Below are 23,496 nucleotides of genomic sequence, written 5' to 3'. Positions count from 1 at the left end.
TATGTGTTTTATTGGTTCATGCTGCTGCTTTATTGATATTTTATTACTGTGGCTGTGTAAATGGCTTTTATACTTCCTGAATTATATTTTAACAGTTGGGGTTTTTTTTTTTGTATCTTTTTTAATTTTAAAGTTCCACTATAATGCTACAGTATAGTTGTATGTTTATATTTTTTTTTAACTGCCTTAGGCTGACTCGGTCTAGAAAGGTGCTTTATAAATGTTCCAGTAAATAAATTGCCACATATTTTATGTAAATAATTAAATGTCCCTTAAGTCTGCCATGAATGGTCAGGAAGGAGCTTATCCTCCAACTGTTCCAATGTGGCTCAATTAATACTCTGTCTTCCTACTTTTGCAGGTGCTTTAAAAATGTTGGAAGGCTGGTCTAATTGTTTTGCTTAAGAACTAAACAGTGATACAAAAATTTGGGATAGAAGTTGGGGACTTCAATTAATTTTTTTTAATTACAGCCACCGGTATGTTTTTACTGACTGATTTGACTGTTCTTATATGGTGAGGCAGAAATGCAAACACGGAAGCATGGCAGAGATAGAAATTTGGCTATTATATACTGACAAAGTGAATATGATTAATAAATGTAAGTGTTGAGAGAGAATTGTAGGTTGCAAAGAGGTTGCTTCTCTGCCTTTTGGCTAAGATGTAGTGTAGGTTGTACAGTCCTCAGGGGAGATTTATAAAATTAATTGTGGAGTTCCTGGTGTATCCCTCTTTAAGGCTGGAGTGTATGCTTGTTTCTGTATGCAAATGTTTATATTTTAATATGCTTCCCCTCCCCTCAACTGTATTAGATGGCAGCTATTAACTTGCTTGGTCTTTCCAACCTGGTATGTTCTTCAGGTGTGCTGGGCACAAACCCAACTGCCTCCAGCCAGCATGGCCAAAGACTATGCTTTCTGGGGTGATGGGAGTTGTAGTCAAATGCACCCAGAGACCAATAAATTGGGTCATGCTGCAACAGATTGTAAGTGCTGTGGAGAACAACAAATAATGAGAGTGCTACAGAATGAATAATTATTTCTTCATGTTTTGCATCTAGAGAAGTTTCATAGTCCAAAGTTCCAGAAAGAGCAAGCCATAATAATGGGTTGGATCCAGAGAAGAGTGAGTAAAACTGTGCTCATGCAATGGGCCTTTTCCTGAATTTTCCTCTTTCTCTTCCTATCCATGGGGCCATTCAGACTACCTTTGTACCGAATTGTAAACCGGATTAAAAGTCAGAAGTTTTCACTGGTACGGTTTAAACACATCAGAATTAGGGTCTTTCACACTCGATCCAGGGCAAATTCCCCTTGGAGCAGTTTTTCCAGAAGTGGATTATTTCCCGTGTCTTTTAGGAAAACCCGTTTCTTTCCTGTTGCCGGCAAATGTGAACTTGGCCTTGGGCATGATCGGGTCAAGTTCAGGGGAGGGATTTAGGTCAGAGGAAGGGCAGAGGGCAGAACATGCCTCCCCTCTTGCAGGCAGCTTTCTCTCTCTCTCTCTCTTGTACTTTTATTTTTGACAGATTATGCAGATGCTTTTTCTACAGGTTGATATACATTGATAGAATATGTCTGCTTGTGCTACATTTTCCTTTCGTTTGCTTGCTGCTGGCACGGCAGGTTACTTTGCAAGTGGAATTTTTAAAAAATTATTTTTGTGTGTGTGTGACAGCATATGCGAATGCTACAATGCGAATGTTACAAATGTTTACCTTTCAATCTGGCAGACTGATACAATGTGTGAATGTTTGTGCTACATGTGTATATGTAAGAAGAGATGGCATTCTGGGGTGGCAATCAGAGGGAAAGCAGATGCAGAGATGGTATTCAGGTGGCCTCCCCTGCAAGCGACATTTGTTGTTATTATAACTATTATTAATATTATTATGACAGATTATGTGAATGCTTTGGGCTGGAAGGGAAGGGAAGAGGTTCCAAAGAGGAGGAAATGCTGGGCTGAAAGCGAAGGGGAAGCTAGAGGTTGGCATTCAGAGGGAAGGCTGTGGAAACCCATGACTTTGGGGGAGTCACATTCTCTCAGCCTCAGGGGAAAGGCAATGGCAAATCTCGAAACCAATCTTGCCAAGAAAACCCCAGGATGGGATCATTTTAGGGTTGCCATCATCTGTAATGACCCAAATACACACAACACACACACACACCTGGAGGTTTTTAAATTCGACAAGTTGACAGAATATGCACACACTGCTGCCAGTTTTTTTTTAAAAGGAGGGGGGAAAGCACCCATTCCGTTAGCCAATGGCTGGAGAATATGTCACCTTTGACGAAAGCGGAAGTGAATTTGACTGACAACAAAGGAGGCTCCGTTTTAAAGCGGTACTGTAAATGTGAACTTCAGAGGGGCAAATTGCCACAATCAAGGTAAAGGGTAGTGTGCTGATTCGGTATGGGGGCAACCAGATCTACCCAGTGCTATTCAGCGCAAATGGGCTAGTGAGAATGGGGCCCATGTCTCTCAAAGCCCTTAAGGAATAGCCCTCTGGAATACAATGCAACAATACCTTGCAGGCTGTCTTAGGACAAGGAAATTAGAAGAATTCAGCAAGACTGCCATAGACATGTAGAAATGTGTTTCCACTTGTAAAATACATCTAAGCCAAAGATTGTGGGGAAAATTAAATGCATACGTTTCAGCTAATATCTGGGACAGAAACAACTCAGTTTATTATCAAAAATTATTAATGAGGCATAACACACAAGTTAGGAAAGAATGAAGCAGTCTGCTTTTGCTGGAGTCTACTGGGAAAAGTAAGATTCTCCCCAACCTTTCTTCTTCCCTGTGCAAACTAATTGCAAATACACTGCTTCTGCACTTTGAACTTAGTTTGCAACAAATGAAGTAAGCTGAGGACAAGGGGGAAAATGGGAGGAGGGAAAAGAAACTTGGACATTTTAAAAACAGCTGAAAAAGTGAGACAACTGAGAATTAAGTAAAACTGTTCCTGCCAAAATGAGACAGTTCGAGAGTGTGATACTCAAATATGACAGAATCTTATGAACTGGATTTTATAACTAGAAAATATTTTTTCAGATTTGCCACAAATATTTTGAGGCTCTTTGTAAATATTAATGAGTGAAGAACAGAGCTGAAAATAGATAAAACTCAATAACATTTATCTCCAGCATAGATCCACAACAGGAACAAGAAAGGTAGCTACCATAACCACAAAGCATTGTATTCCAATGGGATAATTCCCTTATTAAATTCCTGGGATTAATTATATATTTCAAAGATGAATTTCTCAGCAGACTGAAAGATGATCTGCTGGAAGTTATCAATGCACTAAATAAATAGTTCATAAATATTTTATGCTTTCACTCTTTTTTTCCAAAAAGGGAGAGTGAAAAAAAAAGGAGCAGGAGGCATGTATAGCCTTTAGGCTCTACACTGAGAAACAGCAGTGGAATGAAATTAAATTTTCAGTGCCCTGAAAGATTCCATCCAATTATAAAGTGAACATTTTTTAAACTTTTACATTTGTAATAAGGTCTGAACAGCTAAAGGAAAGCTGAGTTAATCACAACAGTTCCAATTTTCTATCTCTGCTGACTGCAGCTAACCAAAACTGCAGTTTGCTCATCTTAATAGCGAAATGGAAAAATAGTGCAGGATTGTTAAATGATATTTAGCTTCATTCTCAAATCATTGTTTCTGAGCCAAAGCGATCAACATTTTTAATCCACTTTTGTGTAGCAGTGAAATAGACCATGAAAGCAATTTGCAAAACTGTCTTCCGAGCACAATTTAGTTGAAGAACATAAAGAGGGAAAAGTACTAGCTAATAACAGTAACCAAGTCTGAGGCATTCTCCTTACGAATCACTTCACCCTGTGCTGGAGTCTAGGGGACTTGCATAATAAATGTGCAATTGCTTCCCCATTTGTGGCTCACATGTTTCACATTTCCTCCTCAAGGAAGCAATTTGAAGTGAGGCTACTGCATACACTGCAGCACTCAAAGGGCATGCTTTTATACTAGTAATAAAATATGTTGCATCTCTTTCCTTCTGCCAGTAATTCACTCATGGCTGTTGTGAACCTCTTTATGGGATAAGACAGGGACATAGCTAGGATTTTAGGAAGGGGGGGGGGTCCAGACTAAGTGCCACCATTAGAATAGGGCTTGGGTGCGGCAGTGCAGCAGCACACACCATTCATTTTTCTACGTCCCTGGATAAGACATCATGGACACAACACAATCCTTGGGTCAGCTTTTAGTCCCTGTGTCTTGCTTTCCAGAGGATACTGTACATGTTTATCTCAAGAGTTGTCAGGGGACAGGCCTGTTCTTCAGTGGTGGGAAAAGTGTGGCCCCAAAGCCATTTCTGTCCCAGGGGTTAAAAAAAAAGTTCCCCAATGTCTCTTTTTCTCACTTTCTGTTGTTAAAAAAAAGCTTCCCTTGCAGATGAAATTATGAAGAGGGGGGCTGAAAACATTGTTAAAACGATCCCCCACATCCCTTGAAGTGCATCTGGGGAACTAATTTTTGCATTGTTTTTGCAGGAAGGTGCAAGGTGGAATGTGGTCCTCCAAGGTCTCCTAATGTGCTAATGTGGAACCCTAGAATCCCACATTTGCCCACCCTTGCTCTATTTGAAGGTATTCTCTGTGTATATTCCAAGTCTAGTTTAAAGGTAACAAACCAGAAGAAGAATGCATGAATGAATGAATAAATCAACAGCAAATTAAATTCAAGTGCAGATCCTTATATAAGTAAAACAGCTCCATCCAAACACAAGAGGGAAGTATCAACAGAACTGATAAAACCCTAAGGCTTGCAAAAGAAATAGTGAGGAAAATGAGTTCTATTCCCTTTTGTGGGAATACAGATTTTAGGGGAGGAAAATGCATTGATTTCCCATCCTAAATTCCTTTGTAGAAATTCCGAGGCTGCATTTACACTGCAGAATTAATACAGTTTTAAACTGCTTTAACTGCCATGAATCTATGCTATGGAAATCTGAGATTTCTCATAACAAACTACAGATCCCAGGATTCCATAGAATGGAGCTATGACAGATGAAATGGTGTCAAACTGCATTAATTCTGTAGTGTAGTTGAAACCTGAGTCTATGGTGGAACTCCTTGCCACAAGGCTGCCTCAAGTATATAGCAATATATAGCTATGGAATTGACACTTCAAGATAAGGTTCAGCTTATCGATAATCACATAATGGTGACAAAGGGGCTGGACAGATGGGTGGCATCCAGCTGCCCCTTTACTGGCCGGATCGGTGCCACAGCAACTGCATGCCATGGCACCGATCTGGCCTCTAGAGAGCACAAAAAGGAGCTGTGAAAACCGCCCACTTTTGTGCCCTCTAAAGGGCATCATAGCTGCCGCAACGCGGCTTTGTGATGCCCTTTGCATCATCTGGATGCAGCGCCAGGGCCATGCCATAATGGCATGCGCCATCTGGAACGGTGTGTGGCATCATGATGTGATGGGGCGGAATCACAACATCCACCGTGTGGATGCTGCACCATGGCTCTGTCTACAGGCCAGCATAAAGTGCTGGTATGTAGAGCAAACTAGTGGAGATCAAAGAGCCTTCCTGTTGCTGGGTGTTCAAACAGAAGTGTCTGGTTTCTAAAAGAACCTTATGTTTGCTATGTGGCTCTATGGCATCCTATGAAAGGTCTCCCAAAAGCTTAGACCAGTGATGTCCAAACTCTGGCCCTCCAGGTGTTTTGGTCTGTGAGGGCATGGCAGCCAACAGTGGAAGGGGTGGGGTGTGGGGCGGTTTGTGAATGAGCGCATGTGTACACATGTGGCCTGGCTTCTTGTCTCGGCCCAGTTTTCCCAGGGACAATGGGGCTGCAAGGAGCTGCCTAGTAGCTGGAAATCACACATCTTGCAATTGGGGTTCTGGGAACTGTAGTTTGTCACTGTGCGCCTACAAGTTGTTTCCAAGTTATGGTGATCTTATGTCAAACTTATCATGGGGGTTTCTTGGCAAGGTTTGTTGGTGGTGGGGGTCATGAAGGAGGAGAAGGAAGAGGAAAAGGAAGGGGGGAGGAGGAGGGAACCAGTGATGGCAGTGTGGGGGGGGGGCATGGAGAAGGACAAGTAAGAGGAAGGTAGGAAGTGGAAGAAAGAAGGAGGAGGGAAACAGCAGTGAGAGGGGCATGGAGAAGGGGGAGGAGGAAGAGGAAGGAAGGAAGGAGGAGGGTACCAATGGTGGCAGTGGGGGGCATGCAGAGGGAGGAAGAGGAAGAACACCAAAGGATAAAAGGAGGACGAGGAGGACGAGGAGGGAAAAGCATACACAGGAAGAGGAGGGAGGAGGAAGAAGAGGCACCCCCCTTTCACCCACTGTGGTGACAGTGGCACGGCAGGCTTCGGGGGGAGGGGGAAGGGCAGCAAACTGCCATCTTAGTGGGCCAGAAGTCTAAACTAAAGGACAGCTAAGGATACATTAAGGTTACATCAAGGTTTCATGGCAACCTTAAGAAGAACTTATCATAGGTTTGTTTTGGCAAGGTTTGTTCAGAGGAAGTTGCCATTGCCTTCCTCTGAGATTGAAAGAATGTGACTTACTCAAGGTCACCCACTGGTTTCATGGTGACCTTAAGGGGAACTTATCATGGGTTTGTTTTGGCAAGGTTTGTTCAGAGGAGGTTGCCACTGTCTTCCCCTGAGGCTGAGAAACTGTGACTTGCCCAAGGTCTCCCACTGGGTTTTGAGCCCTGGTCTCTAGAGTTTCATGCTCAGACTGCTGGCTCTCTTTGTTCTTGTTCTTGTCTTGTGCTGTACCTTCTGTGCTTTATTATGGTTGTTGTTGTTGTTGCTTCTAAGTTGTTTCCAACTTATGGGCCAAGAGCACCTCCCTCCCTTCTGAGTGCCGGTTCCTGGCAACTCTAAAGTAAACTATCATGGGGCAAAGTTTAGAGGGGGATTTCCATTGCCATGCTGTGAGGCTGAGAGACTGTGACTTATGTGTGTGTGTCTTCAAGTTGTTTCCACTTATGGAAACCATAAGGAGAAATTATCATGGAGTTTTCCTGGCAAGTTTTATAAGAGGGGGGTTTGCTATTGCTAGCCTGAGGGTGAGAGAGTGTGCCTTGGGTTTTCCCTTGGAAGTCCCACCTCTGGAAGGCAGAAGTCCTGCCTCCAGAAGTCCTGCCCCCAAAGGTGGAAGTTCCACTCCTGAAAGTCCTGCCCCATGAAAGTCCTGCCCCCAGCGACACCTAGTGCAGGAATGCCACTGAGTTTGGGCACTCGATTTCTAAAAGGTTCACCATCTAAAAGGCTTTCTAAAAGGCTTACATGGACTCTGAACATTGCAAAATAGATTGCAGCTGTCAAGGATGATTTCTGTACCAAATTTTGCAGTCAATACTTTCCCCACAACTTTGCTCTTAATCCTCATGAAGTCTTCAAAAAAGAAAGTTAATGCTTCCATTTTACATAGGGGATATGGAGATCAAAGCTTTCCAAAGGCTACCCAAAGAAATCAAGGATCAAAAAAGAACTTGAATTCCAGTATCAGACTCTCTCAGACCATAGATTCTCATCCCATTCGTATATTATCCAGCTTCCCGAAGAAGAAGCTGGGAAACCATTCTCACCTGGGGAGGTACACCTCCACCTTCTGTTTCTTCACAGAACTTGCCCATTCCTCAATCAACTGGGCTTTGACCAGAGGTTCCAGGGTGGCTAAAGGAACTTCTTGCCTGGAAAGAATGATCATCATACTGATCTCATCCCCCTCGTAGGGTATTTCCAGAACTTGATAGATGCCTCCTGCTTCATTGGAGCCATCACTGAATTCCCCTAAAAGAAAAACAGTTTATTTTTATTATGTATTTTAAATCTGTGCTTAAATTCACATGCTGCTTTCCCCATCAATAATAGGCTAGTTTAAACCAGATTACAAAAAGATATCAAGACCAAAACCAAGCAATTTCTTCATTATTCTGGATCATATTGCCTTGCAATAAGAAAATCAATATTTAAATCCCTGGATACCTATTTTTGCACTCTTTTCATGATGCATGATACTTAAGTTATATTTCTTGTGACCTGTTTTCTTTTGGGGGGCAAAAAACACACTCAACAATATGAATATGTGTTACCATGGTATTTGAAAAGCTTTCTCCTTCACAGACTCCTTCTGTCAAGGAGTCTTTTAACCCGATGGCTGTGTTCACACATAATATGCAACCATTATATATTCCATAGATAGGGAACTTTAGGCCTGGGCCCCAATCTGCCCCTGTGATGTCTCACCTCCTGCTCTATGACACCATCATTCTTCAGCTTTTGTACAATTTTTTTTTAAAAAGCATTATAAAAGACCAAAATGCATCTTACTGGTAGTAATACCTTAAAGCTAAAATAGGCAGTTATTTCTGGTCCCATTATTTTACCTTTTGCCATGCCATTGTAGCATCTGAGACTTTCTCTGAATTTGGCCTTTCCATTGGAAGAGACTTCCACCACCCTGGTTTGTGAATGGTTTCCATGGTTTCTATGTCCAGATCAGATATATAACAGGAAACCATGGTATACATTTCCTATTCTGTTTTTTGTTATTGTGATGATCATTTCAGAACTTTTTGAGTTCACTACTACCTTCCATGGTGCAGCTGTCTCTTGAAGTGCAGTAATGGTTCTAAACTGTGGCTTGCCAATGGCCTGTGAATTCAGACATTAAATAGCAGACTACAGCTAGTATGAATCTGGTTTGCAAACCAGCTTCAGCTATCAAGTTGAAGGCTTTTACAGCCAGCATCCTCTCTAAAGATGGCAGCCACAGCTGCTGGCAAAATGTCAGGAATAAACTCTTCTATAACACTGCCTCATAGCCTGAAAAACCCACAAAAACTACAGCTTCAGATAGATTATAGATCTTAGTTGATCAGCCTGAAATAAACCACAGTTTGAGGGCAAGCTTGTGTTCAGATGATGAATGTGATTTTGATTATTGTTCTCCCCTGCAGAGAAGAATAATAAATAATTTAATCCTTTATCTCCCTGCTGTGAGAACATCTTTGAAAACAGTGCAGTTTTCAAATATGTTCTCACAGGGGAGAGGAACTCCAACCCCCCCATACATACATAAACATACAATCACTGTTTTCCAGCTCACCCAGATGTAGCCAGGTGGTACCTGTGGAGAGAGTAGGAGTAAGCTGAGAATTATTGTCTGGCTATGTTCTGATAACTGGTGCACAGAGATGACATTATTTGCTGGGACTTCTGGAGGACATGAGGACGATCCTGGAGGATGTTTGCTGCACAATGCATGAGCTATTGGAACACAACCAAACAAGACCCTCAGCCTTCCCCTTCTCCCAGCCATTACATGGTCTTGTTGGGGGAGCAGGAAAACAGAAAATGTGGGGGCTGGACAGTCCTTTGCATCTATTTGAAGAAAACAGAAAAAGAGCTTCCGGAATTGTCTCACTGAGTTTTTTCCAATCTCAAAAAGCCTCCTTTTCATTCCCCTCCCCTTCAAGTCTTCAAATAGTCTTTCAGCCCCTAGTTCAGATATTAAAGCAAACTGGCTTTTTATGCTGGCTGAATCCAAACAATATATTCCATGTCAGAGTAGAGGTCCAACAGTTTCCTTCTGTACCTTAAAGCACCTGAACCTGAAAGTGGTATTAAGGAAACATGTAAGGTCGTCTCTAAAATTGAACAGGTCTGATTTTAACTTGTCCCTAGATGAAAGGCTTACTGGAATTGCTGTTTTTGGCTCCTTGAGTGACAAGTGAAAGGCAGATGATGATATTATTTATAATATGAAACAGACACATAATGCTTTCAACAGTCCAAAGTGTTTCACAGGTTGTTGCTATGTGCCTTCATGTCCACTGCAACTGATGGTGAAACTATAATAGAGTTTTCTTGATAAGGTGTATTCAGAGTTTGCCACTGCCTTCATGCAAGGTTGAGAGAGGGTGACTTGCCCAAGGTTCCCCACTGTGTTTCCAAGGCTGAGTGGGGATTTGAACGTTGATCTCCAAGAGTTTTAGTCCACCACTCTAACAACTACACTGTGCTTACTGTACATTATTTAAATATAAGCCTAACAGCAACTTGTACAGAGAGAAATCAGTCTTAACCTACACCATCAGGGTGGCTGATGAAACTGTTGCTATGGGGAAGTGCATCCACTTCTGGATTTACAGACATTCCTCCCTTGGCTGCTCTTTCTGAAGCTTTCTTGTTGGTGGCCCCCCAATCCTGACAGAGGGATGGAGGCTGGAGAGCTGTATAAAAGAGCTGAAGGGGGGGTGGTCCTTATGCTTCCCCCTACAGAAATGGACTTACAGGCTGCTATTGCTCACCATACTGAAGATAAATAAATAATAATAATAATAAAAATTTTATTTGTATACCGCCCTTCCAACGATCAGGGCGGTGAACAACATATTAATAACATCAATACAATACATCATAACATATACAATTATGAGAGACAATGGCTTGTCTAAGGTCATTTACTGAGTCCAGGAAGAAGCAAGGTTCAAGTCTTTTGGGCCTTTCACACTATGCAATTATAGTGCTCTATTCCACTTTAATTGCCATGACAACATTTCTATGGTATCCCAGGGTTTCTAGTTTGCAGCTGGTGAGGCAGTAGAGCTCTTTGGCTGCAAATTCTTAATGTCACTCCATAGACTGCAAATTCTAGGATTCCACAGGATGGAACCACAGCAGTTACAGTGGAATCATAGTGCTATAACTGAGTAGTGTATAACAGTCTTTAGACACATTGCTGCTTTAATGAAAACAGTATGACTGGGCCAAGGAGCATGAGAAGATCCCATTAGAAAACAACTTCTTGCCAGTTCCATTAATGTGAACAGGATTTCCCATTTATTCCCAAGGGAACTGGGCAGGAATTGTTCCTAATATCATGTATGAATTGGCATAAAGTGTTAAGAGAATAATAGTGTGTAGTAGTGAATACCCCTGCCCCAACACCTAGTCTGTAGTTAGCCAGTTAGAAAGAATGTATGGGCTCCTTTGCTTACCATAATAAAATTCTCCCTGCTGATACATCATTGGAATTTGCACTTCACTTTCATCATCTTTAGTGAAGGAGAATGTTCTTGTGTTTTCTGGTCTGAACTGAGACTTCCAATTTCCCTTAAAGTAAATTGCATTGATGAGAGCCAAGTGAGTAAGAGCACCGAAGTCCCTTGCTGACACAAAATCTTTGATCATGTCTGTCAGATGAAAGGAAAGAGAAGGAGCACATCAACTGGCATGTCTAATTGAACATTTAAAGTAAAGCTTGCCTACATTGAAAAATGAAAGAAAACAAAAACAACTTAAAAGTAATATATAATTTTCAGTTGAGAAGTTCCTCTTCAAATCCACACATTAAACTGTCAAGAATCTGGCTGAAGAAAGAAACTAATGTAGGCAGATCAAGCCACAGAATGAATAATTACATGGGTCGATCATTTTCTGAAGTATCACCATTGTCACAACACAACAAAACATAGCCTAAAGTAATCAACTAAAGATCTAATTGCCGTTTAAAGCCTCTTTTTCAAAAAATAATTATTATTGAATCATTTAAAATCATACAAAGGAATTATAAAGAATGATAAAATATATTACCATCCATTATTCAAGAGGGTTCCATCATAATTTACATACGTAAATATATCATTCCTTACTTACTCAACTTTAACTCTTCAACCTTAAGTTGTCCTTGCCTGTTTAATGATGGTCTTCCACTATTTCATTCTTTCTCAACCCCTCAACTTACTACCTTTCCTTCTTTCCTTCTCTATTATTACTTTCTTCTTACTTCTTTTCCCTTTCTTTTCTCCCTTCCTCTCTTCCCCCTCTGATCTCCTCTCATTTATCTTTACCTCTAACCTTTCAACATTCTCACTTCAGTAACCTTTAAACTCTCATACTCTCATTCACTTGCTCAAACCCACTGTTTAAAGCCTCTGATAACATCATGGACCATTAAATTAGTAGAGCTAAGATTGAGAAGCCCAGTGCTGAGCCCACATAGCCATGAGTATCAACAAGGATAGTAGGAAGAACGGCCTGAGTGTTTTGTGCCTATATCAGAACAGATTATAGGTAGAGGAGTTGGTTAGCCTAAACCACATTGTTCCACAACATCCCTTTGGAAGTGACAACCTGACACCAGCAAAGCTACTAAGATTTATCAAAACACCAAAAAAATTGCTGGATATGTGGAGAGAACAATGCCACCTTCTTTCACATGTGATGGCAATGTTCTAAGGTGAGGAAATTCTGAAAAGACACACTTTAAAATAATAGACACACTAAGGATTTAATGTCCATTGGTCCCACAGTTGTACTAATTGAATATTTTACACTGTTTAAACAGAACAACTAGCGGGAAAACATGGGGAAATTATACTTTATGTGGTTACTGTGGCTGGGATAGTTATGCTAGGAAATGGAAGAATAATGAAGTCTCAACAATAGATGAATGGTCATTAAGGTTGTCAGAAATGGATAATTTAATGACTCTGCTCAGAGATAAGACAATGAAACAACATAGAGAAGATTGGAATTATATTATGACCTTCTGGAAAGAGAAATAGGGTGAAATGGCAACAATAAACTTTAGAGATTAGAGGAGATTGTTGGAAAAAGGATACTTTTAGGTATAAGATTAGGTTGCATAAAAACAGTAAAATATAGTAATAAAAGAATCCGGAAATACTGATAACATTTATTATAATTAATATATATAATTAAAATAATTAGAATTATGATTGTAATTTTTACTAACTGTAATGGACCACTATAAATAGGAATATTGAATTTCTGGGATAGCAAGGAATTAATACTGATATATAGAAGAAGCATAAAGAATATGCAGTGGGCCCTCCCATTTGCTGGGGTTAGGGACACAGGACCTCTGTGAAAGTGAAAATACCGCAAATAAAAAAAGCACTGTCTTTTCTTTAACCTGATAGTACTCCTGTCTACGAATCTCTAGGTCCTCCTGCACAAGTATGCAGTCAACATCAGCTAGACATTGACCACAGAATTGTGCTAGAGGACCTACTAATCCCTAGAGGAGTGTTCTTTCTTGGAATCTCCAGGTCCTCCAGCAGGACTTCTGGCAGAAGGAGGGCCTAGAAATTCCTGAAGATAGCATATTAATCAAATCTGTGAATAATCAAATCTGCAAAAGTCAAGGCTGCAAATATGGAGGTCCAACTGTATTAGTAAACCTGAAAGGAGAAGGAAGTCATTACATTGTAGCTTATGTAGTATATGTTGTATTCTATTATTTTCTCTCTTTCTTTCCTTCTTTTCTTTTTCTTTATTTTGATCTGGCATTTTACTTCATTATTTTTATAGGGGAAAACATATATATAATAACTAAGGACAACTACATTTAGATCAGTACCGACAGAAAGGAAGTCTGATCTAAAGTTTAAGTATTTTGATACAAAGGTGTGAGTACAGTGGACCCTTGTTATACGCTGGGGTTTGGTTCCAAGATCTCCCGTGTATAACAAAATCCGTGTATGCTCAAGTCCCATTGAATATAATGACATAGCAAAATGGTGTCCCTTATAAAAAATGGAAAATCAAGGTAAATTTATACTTTTTTGGAACATTTTCAAACCGTGTATGCTTGAATCCGTGTATAAAATATCCGTGTATAAGAAAAAGGCCGACTGTAAGTGGTAATGGGGATTATAATAAATAGACTGAAGGAAGGGACATGGAAGGTTAAAATAAGAGAAGACGTATTCTAAGAGAAGGTGAGTATTGGAAAGTAAGGAGATTTGGGGAGAGAATATAAGACAGCACTGGCTAAAACAATTTTTTTGGAGACTACAACTTTACTCTGACAGTAGACTGTGGCTATGGCTGTATCCTGTGGTAAATTACATGCAAAGAAATAAGATGGAGAAAAAGAACTAGAGGAGGATGAGAAAATTTTCTATTTGTGGAAACCCAGGTATTAGCCAAATCCAGCACTTTAATTCAGTTGCACAAGACAGTTCACAATTGATTAGGACTTCACTAGGCTTAGGAATCAGTTGTTAAGTGTTTATTGGTTTTAGTTTCACAACTACAATCAGAAAGATCACACCTTTTGTATGCTTTTCATTAGCATGATGTTAACCACAACCTTAGTATCTGTCAGGCAACAGCCCTCTGTCTTATGATGAGTCATTCTACTGAGATCTCCCATCTTCAAAGAATTTGAAAACAAATTTGATGTAAGATATACAGAACAACAATAACACAGAGAATAATAATGCAGGGCAACATGGATGCTACTGGCTGGACATGCAATGGGCAGGTTGCCACAGACACATGATTTTATTACTCTATTTTACCAAGGCAACATCCCACAAGCTATAAGGATAACAGCTGAGTAATGAATAGAGTAAACATCTCAGCATCTATCCCGCTGACATTTGCTCAAGGAAAGGAAGAGACATCTTGTATCTGTTCAAGTCATGAGAGGCTTGTTAGCCAAGTGTAGCAGCTGCCGTGCCCACATTCCTAAATACGTCACTCCAATCGGAATACATCGTCTCTCACCTAGTGATGACAACTGGGAATGGCTTTGCTTGCTTTTGCAGTATGATAATTTGGAATTTGGAATTCTGCACTGATGGTGATGAATTTAAAAAAATGCATCCGATTTCATAGATTGTTACAAACAAGTCCCTACAATTTACTTAGGATAATGCAAGCTGCAACAGTCAGAGAAACTCAGATATAGTACGTCCCTGGACATCTTCCATTGAAGAAAACAAGTGAAATCACACAAGCACCGGAGACCTTCTAGTCTACAGAAGATCACATCCTTTACAGATCTCCATGTTGGTCCTGAATCCTGTTTCACAACCAGTACTTTACCAATCAAGACATATTGGTGTTTTACAAAAATCCAAAATCCACAGGTGGCTAATAATTTTATTAGGACCAGTTATAAACTCATAAAATCCCTTTTAAACAGAATTTACATGGTCACCTCTCAGAGATGCATTAGCTATGAATTCCTGCATTTGCAGAAGGTTGACCAATTAGCTCTTGTGGTCCCTTTGAACTCCATGACTCTATTAGTAAGCTTTCAAGTTCTCCTAGACTCTTTTATCAGACTAGATATTAAAAAATATGAGGAAGGTAGAGAAGCATGATCTTTCATGCTTCCCCCTGCCCTCATTATTATTATTATTATTATTATTATTATTTTAACCACCTATTTTGGTGAAGAGTTCTGGAAAACTTGAAACCTTTCACATTTTGTGAATTTATCATTGATCATGGCTTAGGTCCAGATTATTTGAGAGAACATATGATAAATTTGAGAGAACATATCACTCTATATGAAACTGCTAAACACCTAAGATCCTCAGGAGAAGGCTTTCTCTCAGTCTCACCACCATCACAGGCTCATCTGCTGAGGATACAAGAGAAAGCCTTCTCGGTGGCTGCTCCTGTCCTCTGAAATGCCCTTCCACAAGAAGCTAGGCTGGCCCCCTCCCTGCTTGTCTTTCACTGGTAAGCAAAAATGGTTTTATTCAGGCAGGCTTTTAATGTGTAATCATGGGATGAATTGTACATGGGGTATTTGTTATATGGGGTTGGTACTGTGGTTTTAATGTGTGTAATTTTATATTGTTTTTAGCTTATATTTTTAATTGTTTTATTGTAATATGCTTGTTAGAATTTTTATTTGTGAGCCACCTTGGGTCCTTTTCTGTGAGAAAGGTGGCACAGAAATCAAATAAATAAATAAATACATAAATAAATGGTCCTAATAAATACATTCATTACCTACCTGTTTTATTTGTTTAGATCAGCATTGCATCTTTCTTTGCTATTTCTGTTTTGGTATTGGAAATCGGTATTTTAATTGTTTTAACTGTGCAGACCTATACACAACTTCCTCTGAAGCAAGCCTGAATAGGTTCAGTGGGCTTTCACCCAGGTAGGTGGACATAGGGTTGTTGACCATCTGATCTGAGTCATGTGAAAATACCAAAAGTATGGGTCATAAACCTTTATCTAACTATGGTGGGATACAGACCACCCAAAAAAGGGCAGTCTCCTGACGTCCTGGTTTGCTGTGCGAGGGAGCCGCAGCAGACAAACTGTGCGGCTCCCTCATGCAGCAAACTCCCCCGCAAAAAGTGGGTTATTTCTGTGGTGTGGTTCTGCGGCGTCACAAGGGTGCCAAGATGTGCGGACGCTAGGCGTCTGCCACATCAAAATGGCGGCACCCGTAAGTACAGGGCGCCGCCATTTTGAGGCCTTCGTCATGTGTGAAGGGCGAGGGGCGTCTGAAAGCGCTGCCCCTTGCACGTCATGATGGCGCCCCATAGGGCCTGTCTAGCCAGCGCCTCTGTTTCTGTGGCCTCGCCAACATTTCCCTCAGCACTTGTATTCTGCACTTTTTCTGTTTAATGGTCTTTGCTTCTCAAGCTTTGCCACCTTCAGCACCCTTAAGTCTCCAGTCCCTTAAATCCCTCTTGCTACCCTGCAAAACCAGGTGCTGGAGACAAGATATCTGTATGGTGATATCTATTATCTGCCTTTAAAATAAGCACTCAGTCCTCCTCCCTTCTCTTTAGTGTAACTCTTTGAGACCTTACCCACAAATGAACTAGTATCTGGATGTCAATAATTCCTCCAGTTTACATTCTTCTCATGCTAACTTTGCATCTCTGTCACTTCTACTGCTGAGATTTAAATGGTATGGTTTTAGCCAGAGATAACTTTTCCTTGTGCTACTCTGTATGTTTCAACTTCAATGACAGAACTATATAATAATCATAGTGATTTGGTTGTTGAAAGCTCAACATATTTATCATAGTTTAGAAAGTAATCACTCATCCATGCATCCTTTGCACACATAAAAATAGAGAAATGTTATCTATACGAGTACAAATCTGCAGAACATAATAGATGCTTTTCAAGTGCATTAAAACACAAATAGGCAGTGGAAGTTCACAGAAATTTGTATCTATGCATCTATTGCACAGAAAGGTCAGCTTTGTAGCAGGTCGGCAAACCTGTAACAAAAGCATCAACAACAGGCATTAAAAGTATGCAGTAATATTTTCCAAGGTCTTGCAGACAACTGACTTGTGTTGTGTGTGCAGAAGTACTAATTTTGAAATAGAAGAAAACAACATTGAGAAAGCTAAATTAAATGAAACTCTTGCTGATGTTTATTTCCACCTGACCTAGGCAACATCTTCCACAAAACTTTTGCTGTTTCTCTAAAAATGCATTTGCTGACATCAAGGGTCTGTTGAAAAAAACTGTTTACAGACTTGTCAACAGACTAAATAAAAACTGATTAAACAGCTGCCTTTAAACCTGCCAATTAAACTGGGTGTAAATGCTACTGCAGATAGCTAAATATTCACATGAGGAGAGTCAGACAGGATCATGGAGAAAATGTGAAGCAGGCTTGTTGTGTGTCTTAGTCATTTCCAACTTATGGTGATCCTAAACTCATATCATGGGGTTTTCTTGGCAAATTAGTTCAAAGGGGGTTTGCCATTGCCTTGAGTTTGGGAGAGTGTGACCACCCAGTGAGTTTCCATAATTGAGCAGGGGTTGGAACTCTGGTCTCTCAGAGTCCTAGTCCAACACTCAAACCATTACACCAGGCTGGCTCCCAATGTCATTGATCTGAGTAGTACTTAAGTACCAGTTGTGTACTTTGGTCTTGTTGTGGAAACATTAAACCAATTTGTCACCTTGATTCAGCAGTTCTGGTGGGCACACACAAGCTCTTTATGCAAACCCTGAACATTGTATAAGCAAGCCAGTTAAAGCTATTTACTAACAAGGAATATTTAAGGCTGCATCCATACTGTAGAAATAATCAGATTGACATAATTTTACCTGCCTTGGTACAATGCTATGGAATTCTGGGAGTGGTAGTTTTGTAAGACTTTTAAGTTTTCTGTCAGAGCACTCTGGTGCCACAACAAACTATAATTCCCAGAATTCCATAGCATCGAGTCAGGGCAGTTATAATGCCTTGCAATTATGGCAGTGCAATTCTGAGTCCACAATGTCATAGTGTCAGCACTGAAAGCTTCACTCCACAAAATGATTTAATACAAGGATGTAAATAGTTTTAAACTTATCTCCCAAATATGGAAGAAAAGTAATTTGGCTTGCAAAAGACAAGTTTAGCAGTGAGCAATTTAAAGATACTTGACACTGCTGAAATCGATTGATCATGCAGAAAGAAAGGGAAATGAAAGCACACAGAAGAAACAGGTTGCCATTTAATTATTTCTATGTAGATAATTTATCTTTAAAGGCATAATATGATAAGAACTGACAACAAAGGAGGACTGTTAAAAATGCAGAAACATACTGTTTGTGCGGTTTTCCACCCATCTATTGATGTAGCTGGCCACAGCAATGTTCTGATTGAAATCAACATCTTCAGTTTCAGCATTAAAGTATTTTTTCATCAGCTGTAAAAATTTGTCACTGATGTGATATCCCTTCTGTACATAGAGGGAGTTTGCAAGCTTCATCATATACTGGCTATCTTCAGTGGTTGCCATGTCAGAAAGATCCTTCAAGAATGTAAATTCTGCCCCTGAAATGAGAGTCAGAATACAGGCCTGTCAGAATAAACAAATAAACTGAGAACAGAAAATATCCTACTGACTTCCCAGGGATGAAGTACAGCAATACCTTATATTTTGAGAGAAAAACTCACTTATTTTATAATATGTAAGTTGTTGCTGTGTGGCTTCAAATAGTTTCCAACTTATGATGTCCCTAAGGAAGACCTATCACAGTTTTTTTCTTGGCAAGATTTGTTCAAAGGCGGTTTTCAGTGGATTTCCATGATGGATTGATTCCAGAGTTGTAGTCCAATGATCAAATCACGACATCATGCTGACTCTCTATAACAGGGATGACTCTTCCTCAAAACCTTGAAAGATTGCCACACAATACTTTAGACAACCTTTAGGAAGCTCCATTTGGGGAGGGATTTCTCTCTTTGCAGGGTTATTAAATGCTTCATGTGTGGGTTATGAGCAGCTGCGCAGAACTCACCTTTCCCTTTTAAACAAGTGAAAACAACATGACACAAAGCATTCAAGACTTTCTTTGTATCACCTGAAGCTGCTCCATAACTGTCTAAAAACCAGTATGCAAAGCAATCCTGTAGCCTCTTTGAGACTTGGGGGCTGTATGGACTGGCATAAAAGGCCAGCATGGAGGCAGAGTGGGGACATAGCACCCACACAACACATGCCCCAACTCTTTCCCCATGCTGGCATAATGTCACGTGCCCCAACACATGGTGTGCAGCATCATGGCACTCCTCTGGTGCTGTGTCCAGATGACGTAGCACCAAAGGAGCACTGAAAAGCCACGGCACCAGCAGCTATGGTGCCCTTTCCATGGCACAAAAAAGACCGCTTTTTGTGGCTCCTTTTTGCGCCATGGAAAGGCCAGATTGGGGCTGTGGTATGTAGTTGCCACAGCCCTGATCTGGCGCTGAAAGCAGTCTGTTCAGCCTCTAATTGAAAGAAAGAAGTTATTAGCATGAACTTTCATAGACTTCAGCCTACTTCCTCAGATGCATATTTGGAGTGGAGAATGAAGAGACAGACCTATAGAAGCTGTTCTTATATGAGAATGCCAATTAAAATTCAAAACCTTGTGGACATGGAAAGTTCAGTTTTAACAATGGTCAATGGGTGACAAAGGCAGGGAGAAGGCTGCTGCATATAAAGCCAAGGAGAGTATACTGACATTCTCACACGCAAACAGTGTATAGGTCTGTCTCTGGATTCTCTACTTGAAACATACATCTTAGGAAGTAGGCTATGAAAGCTCGTTACCAACTTCTTTCTTTCAGTTAGTCTCAAAGGTCAGTCCCTTTGCATAATTCTTTTCCAGACTAGCATGGCTAGATCTTTGAATTCTACCATCTAAAAGCGAGTAACAATTTTCTTGTAAAACAAAGCAAATCTCCTGCCCAATTCTGTTTTATCAAATAAACTTCTTGAGAAACCACAAATGAGCTTCCAGTTATTTCTGAGTTTGATGGCAGGGATTACGGCAGCCTGTAGCAAGTCTGTGGTTGCTATGAGAAAATGATAATAGTGGAAAACTCCAGTCTGTAGCAGGAGCAAGAAGGAGCATTTGCAAGGAGCTCCGCGCAGATCTCTGCAGTTTATTTTGGGGCTTACTGCTTGAGAGCAGAACCAAACCAAACAACCAAACAAATAATAGAAAATAGCTCTCAGAATTTCCAAGGTTGCACACACCTGTTTTAAAACTTTAAATTGTCTACATCTCTTCATAGCTGAGTCAACTTGTGTGAATCCATCAAAGGTTAAAACTCTATTTAGCTCTGGTAAAAAGGGAAATACCACCATGATTTACACCTCCCCTGGCAGTGATAGTCATCCTGCCTGCTAATCTCCTAAACACTCATACACTGGAAGGACTCCCTCTGTTTTCTGTCAATCTTCTATCCTCCTATCCAGAATTTAGAAAAGTCCCATAATCTTACAGAAAGTTGTTGCACAAAACAGTAACTTGTCAAAGCTCTGCTTCTGTCATGCCCCAAATTTTTTAAAAAAACAGTGTGATTTCACTGTCGTTATTTTTACATTATTTGAACCATCACAGAAATTGATGCAGTTCCCTGAATGCAAGAATGGAATGTATTTGCTTGGCTCAGATTTTGGCTAGATAGACAATCATTCAATGTTTTTATTCTGCTCTATGTTCTACATATTTCTCTCAACCTCTTTCCTTCCCTTATTTTAAAAAATAGAACTTGCTCTAACTCAGCTGCTGGAGGATGAGTGTTTACTTTGAAACCACTTAAGGTATATCTCCCATGAGTCTAGCTGCTCAGGTTATAACACTACAAGCTTTTGTCAACCTGGGGATTGCAGAATGGATAGTCTGACTGACTGCAGTTAGGTGTGGGTTTGTGAAGAATGATTCTTCTTCTCATACTACTATGATTTGTAAAGAGAGGTTAAAGGAAATTAGGCAATGAGACCTTTGCTTGGTGAAGCCCAGAGTATGTCTCCACTCTCAGGTCAATTTCCAAAGCCTTTAGGTGCCTCCTGCTTGAGTTAGGAAATGTAAGGCAGGAGTAGCAGTTAGCCAGGCCCCACAAAATTAAAAATAAATAAAATTATAAGGAAAATGTACCAGCTTATTACATCTCACAGGAAAGGCAGATGTTTTCCTTGGCATCATACCATAACCTGCATACGCACACTGAACATGGAAAAACAGAGTTTCAGGAGCACTAGGGGTGCCAGGTAAAGTTTTTTGTTGAAACAGATGATGGTCAGAAGCCTGTTGGGCAGTGACAAATATGTAACCTAGAGCACTTATGACTGTTTTATATTTATAATCTCTATGTATCCTCATTAATGGATACATAACACAGTGTAGTGGTTTGAGTGTTGGACTAGAACAATGGAAAACCAGAGTTTGAATCCCCATTCAGCCATGAAAATCCACTGGGTGATTTCCCCACTTAGGGAAATCACACTCTCTCAGCTTCAGGGAAAGGCAAAGGAAAACACTCTCAGAATAAATGCTGTCACGAAACTTTGTGACAGATTCTCCTTACAGTCGCCATAAGCAGTAACAGGACCAAAGAAGTCCCCCAATCCCTACTTACTGATGGTGGCCACTATGATTGATGGGGTCTGTTCTCTTATTTTGGAAGTTGACAGTCATACACTTCCATTTGCATAAAGGATCTCTAGCTTGAGGGTGAACTGCAACAGGAGGTCCTGATTCTGCCTGTTGCACCAGAGATCCCTCATGGAAGGGGGTGGGAATGTCAGTCAACTGCTTCTTGAGCAGCCCGCACATTGATCACAGTGGCCGTTGTCTGGTAAACAGGGATTGGGACAGGATTCACCATGTAGCACTGTAATTACAGTGCTACACAGTGAATCCTGTCCCAATCCCTGTCCTAATGCATTTGTAACTTCCCACAGGGATTCTGGCCATTAAATTTAATGCAACAATTGCAATGCAGATGGCTCACATCTGTCTAGTCCAGAGTTCTGATTCACATACTGCCCAACTAGGAGCCTATGGTGGGCAAAGTGTGTCTTTGTACTTCTCCAAAGCTGTTTTTGTGCCCCTTGACCTCTCCAAAATTCCTGGTCCACCTTTCTTCTAGCCAAATACTAAAACTGTAAATTGACTTTTTCTAATCCATCACTACATAAACTACGTATCACCATATCTTGAGGCATATGCAATATGAAGGAATACTGTATTTTACCCCATCTGTCCTATTTGTTAGTATCTATGCCCCTAAATGGCTCTAATTTCTACTGCGAGGTAGATGAAAATGACTCTCAACCTACTATCTCATGTTTTTTTTTTTATTACAATCTCCCCACTCCCTTATTATAGTCATTTTCAAACTTGCAGAAATCTGTAAATAGAAAAGGATTCAATCTATTTAAATTAAAATGACAGTTCCAAAATGTAATAAAAGAAGAGCATTTGCTGGGGGAAAAGAATCTGTTTGCTTCTCTAAATTATTTCTGCTATGTGCCATATCCCTTAGATTGTATATACAAGAGATTTCTAAGCCTTTAATTAGACACTGTCTGCTAGAAGGAATTACAGGATTCTTCCAATATCTAATCAACACTATTCTGGCTGTTTCAATCTCTTTATCTTTACGCTCTTTCAACCCTTGCCTTGCCCCTGCTACATCTCCTATTCATACATCTTCCATTTTTCAAAAAACAAAGAAGCAAGGCAAAGAATCTTTGAAAATCTAAAAGGAGCACCGTGGTTCAGCTGACAATCAACTGCTTTTATGAAAAGATGCTTATCTACCCATATATTTCTAGCTTTTCCTGGGAGGTTCCCAGGTGATTTTATTAAATATTTAAAGAGTTATGCCAACTGTTTACAGATTTCATTGAGCTGCAACAAAGATTTCCCAAACAGTGGTTACTGTTCATATAGGATTAACACCTGCCATATGTATAGGGGGATTAATCATGTTGGTGTGCTATTAATGCAATTCTAGTGCAAGAGCCTGTTACAATTTCACCAAATTTATTTTAACCATTGTGAAATACATCTACAACCTTTGTCAAATACTTGAGTGGTTCTGTCACAATGGCTGCAATAAAGCAGTAATGGGGAACTTGAGGCCTTAGGGTTGAATCCAGTCCTCTTGGGGCTCCAGTCATGTCCTCTGGACTTTGTTAGATAAATTCCATATCTACTAATTGTATGTATCCTAATGACCATAAAGACAGATTGCTTAGAAATGATGTTGCTGCACCACTGGGTTACATATAAAAAGGGTTGTTCTTTTAGGAGGGAATATGCCCATGATGAGCCAAAACACCCCAAACATACTGCAGAAATAATTCAGTTTGAGAATGCTTTAACTGCCCTGACTCAGTACTAGAGAATCCTGGGAATTGTAGTTTATCGTGGCACCAGTGCTTTCTGATCAAAAGA

The 23,496-nt window shown here is 40.2% G+C and overlaps 1 protein-coding gene across 1 annotated transcript in view; it reads right to left on the bottom strand.

The window, feature by feature from the left end:
• The window catches only part of SERPINI1 (serpin family I member 1), a 53,085-nt gene extending 31,218 nt beyond the window's left edge, over nucleotides 1-21,867 (bottom strand). The window contains exons 1-5 of the mRNA XM_042458536.1: nucleotides 21,671-21,867; nucleotides 21,240-21,339; nucleotides 18,365-18,620; nucleotides 11,016-11,210; nucleotides 7,599-7,803 (exon numbers count right to left, since the gene is read on the bottom strand). Coding sequence (XP_042314470.1) covers nucleotides 7,599-7,803; nucleotides 11,016-11,210; nucleotides 18,365-18,620; nucleotides 21,240-21,339; nucleotides 21,671-21,867 — 953 coding nt within the window. The remainder of the gene's footprint in view (nucleotides 1-7,598; nucleotides 7,804-11,015; nucleotides 11,211-18,364; nucleotides 18,621-21,239; nucleotides 21,340-21,670) is intronic.
• Nucleotides 21,868-23,496: the final 1,629 nt, after the last annotated feature.

The sequence above is a fragment of the Sceloporus undulatus genome, chromosome 3 (assembly GCF_019175285.1).
Source record: "Sceloporus undulatus isolate JIND9_A2432 ecotype Alabama chromosome 3, SceUnd_v1.1, whole genome shotgun sequence".
NCBI lineage: Eukaryota > Metazoa > Chordata > Lepidosauria > Squamata > Phrynosomatidae > Sceloporus > Sceloporus undulatus.
This window is presented reverse-complemented; position numbering and strand designations above follow the sequence as displayed.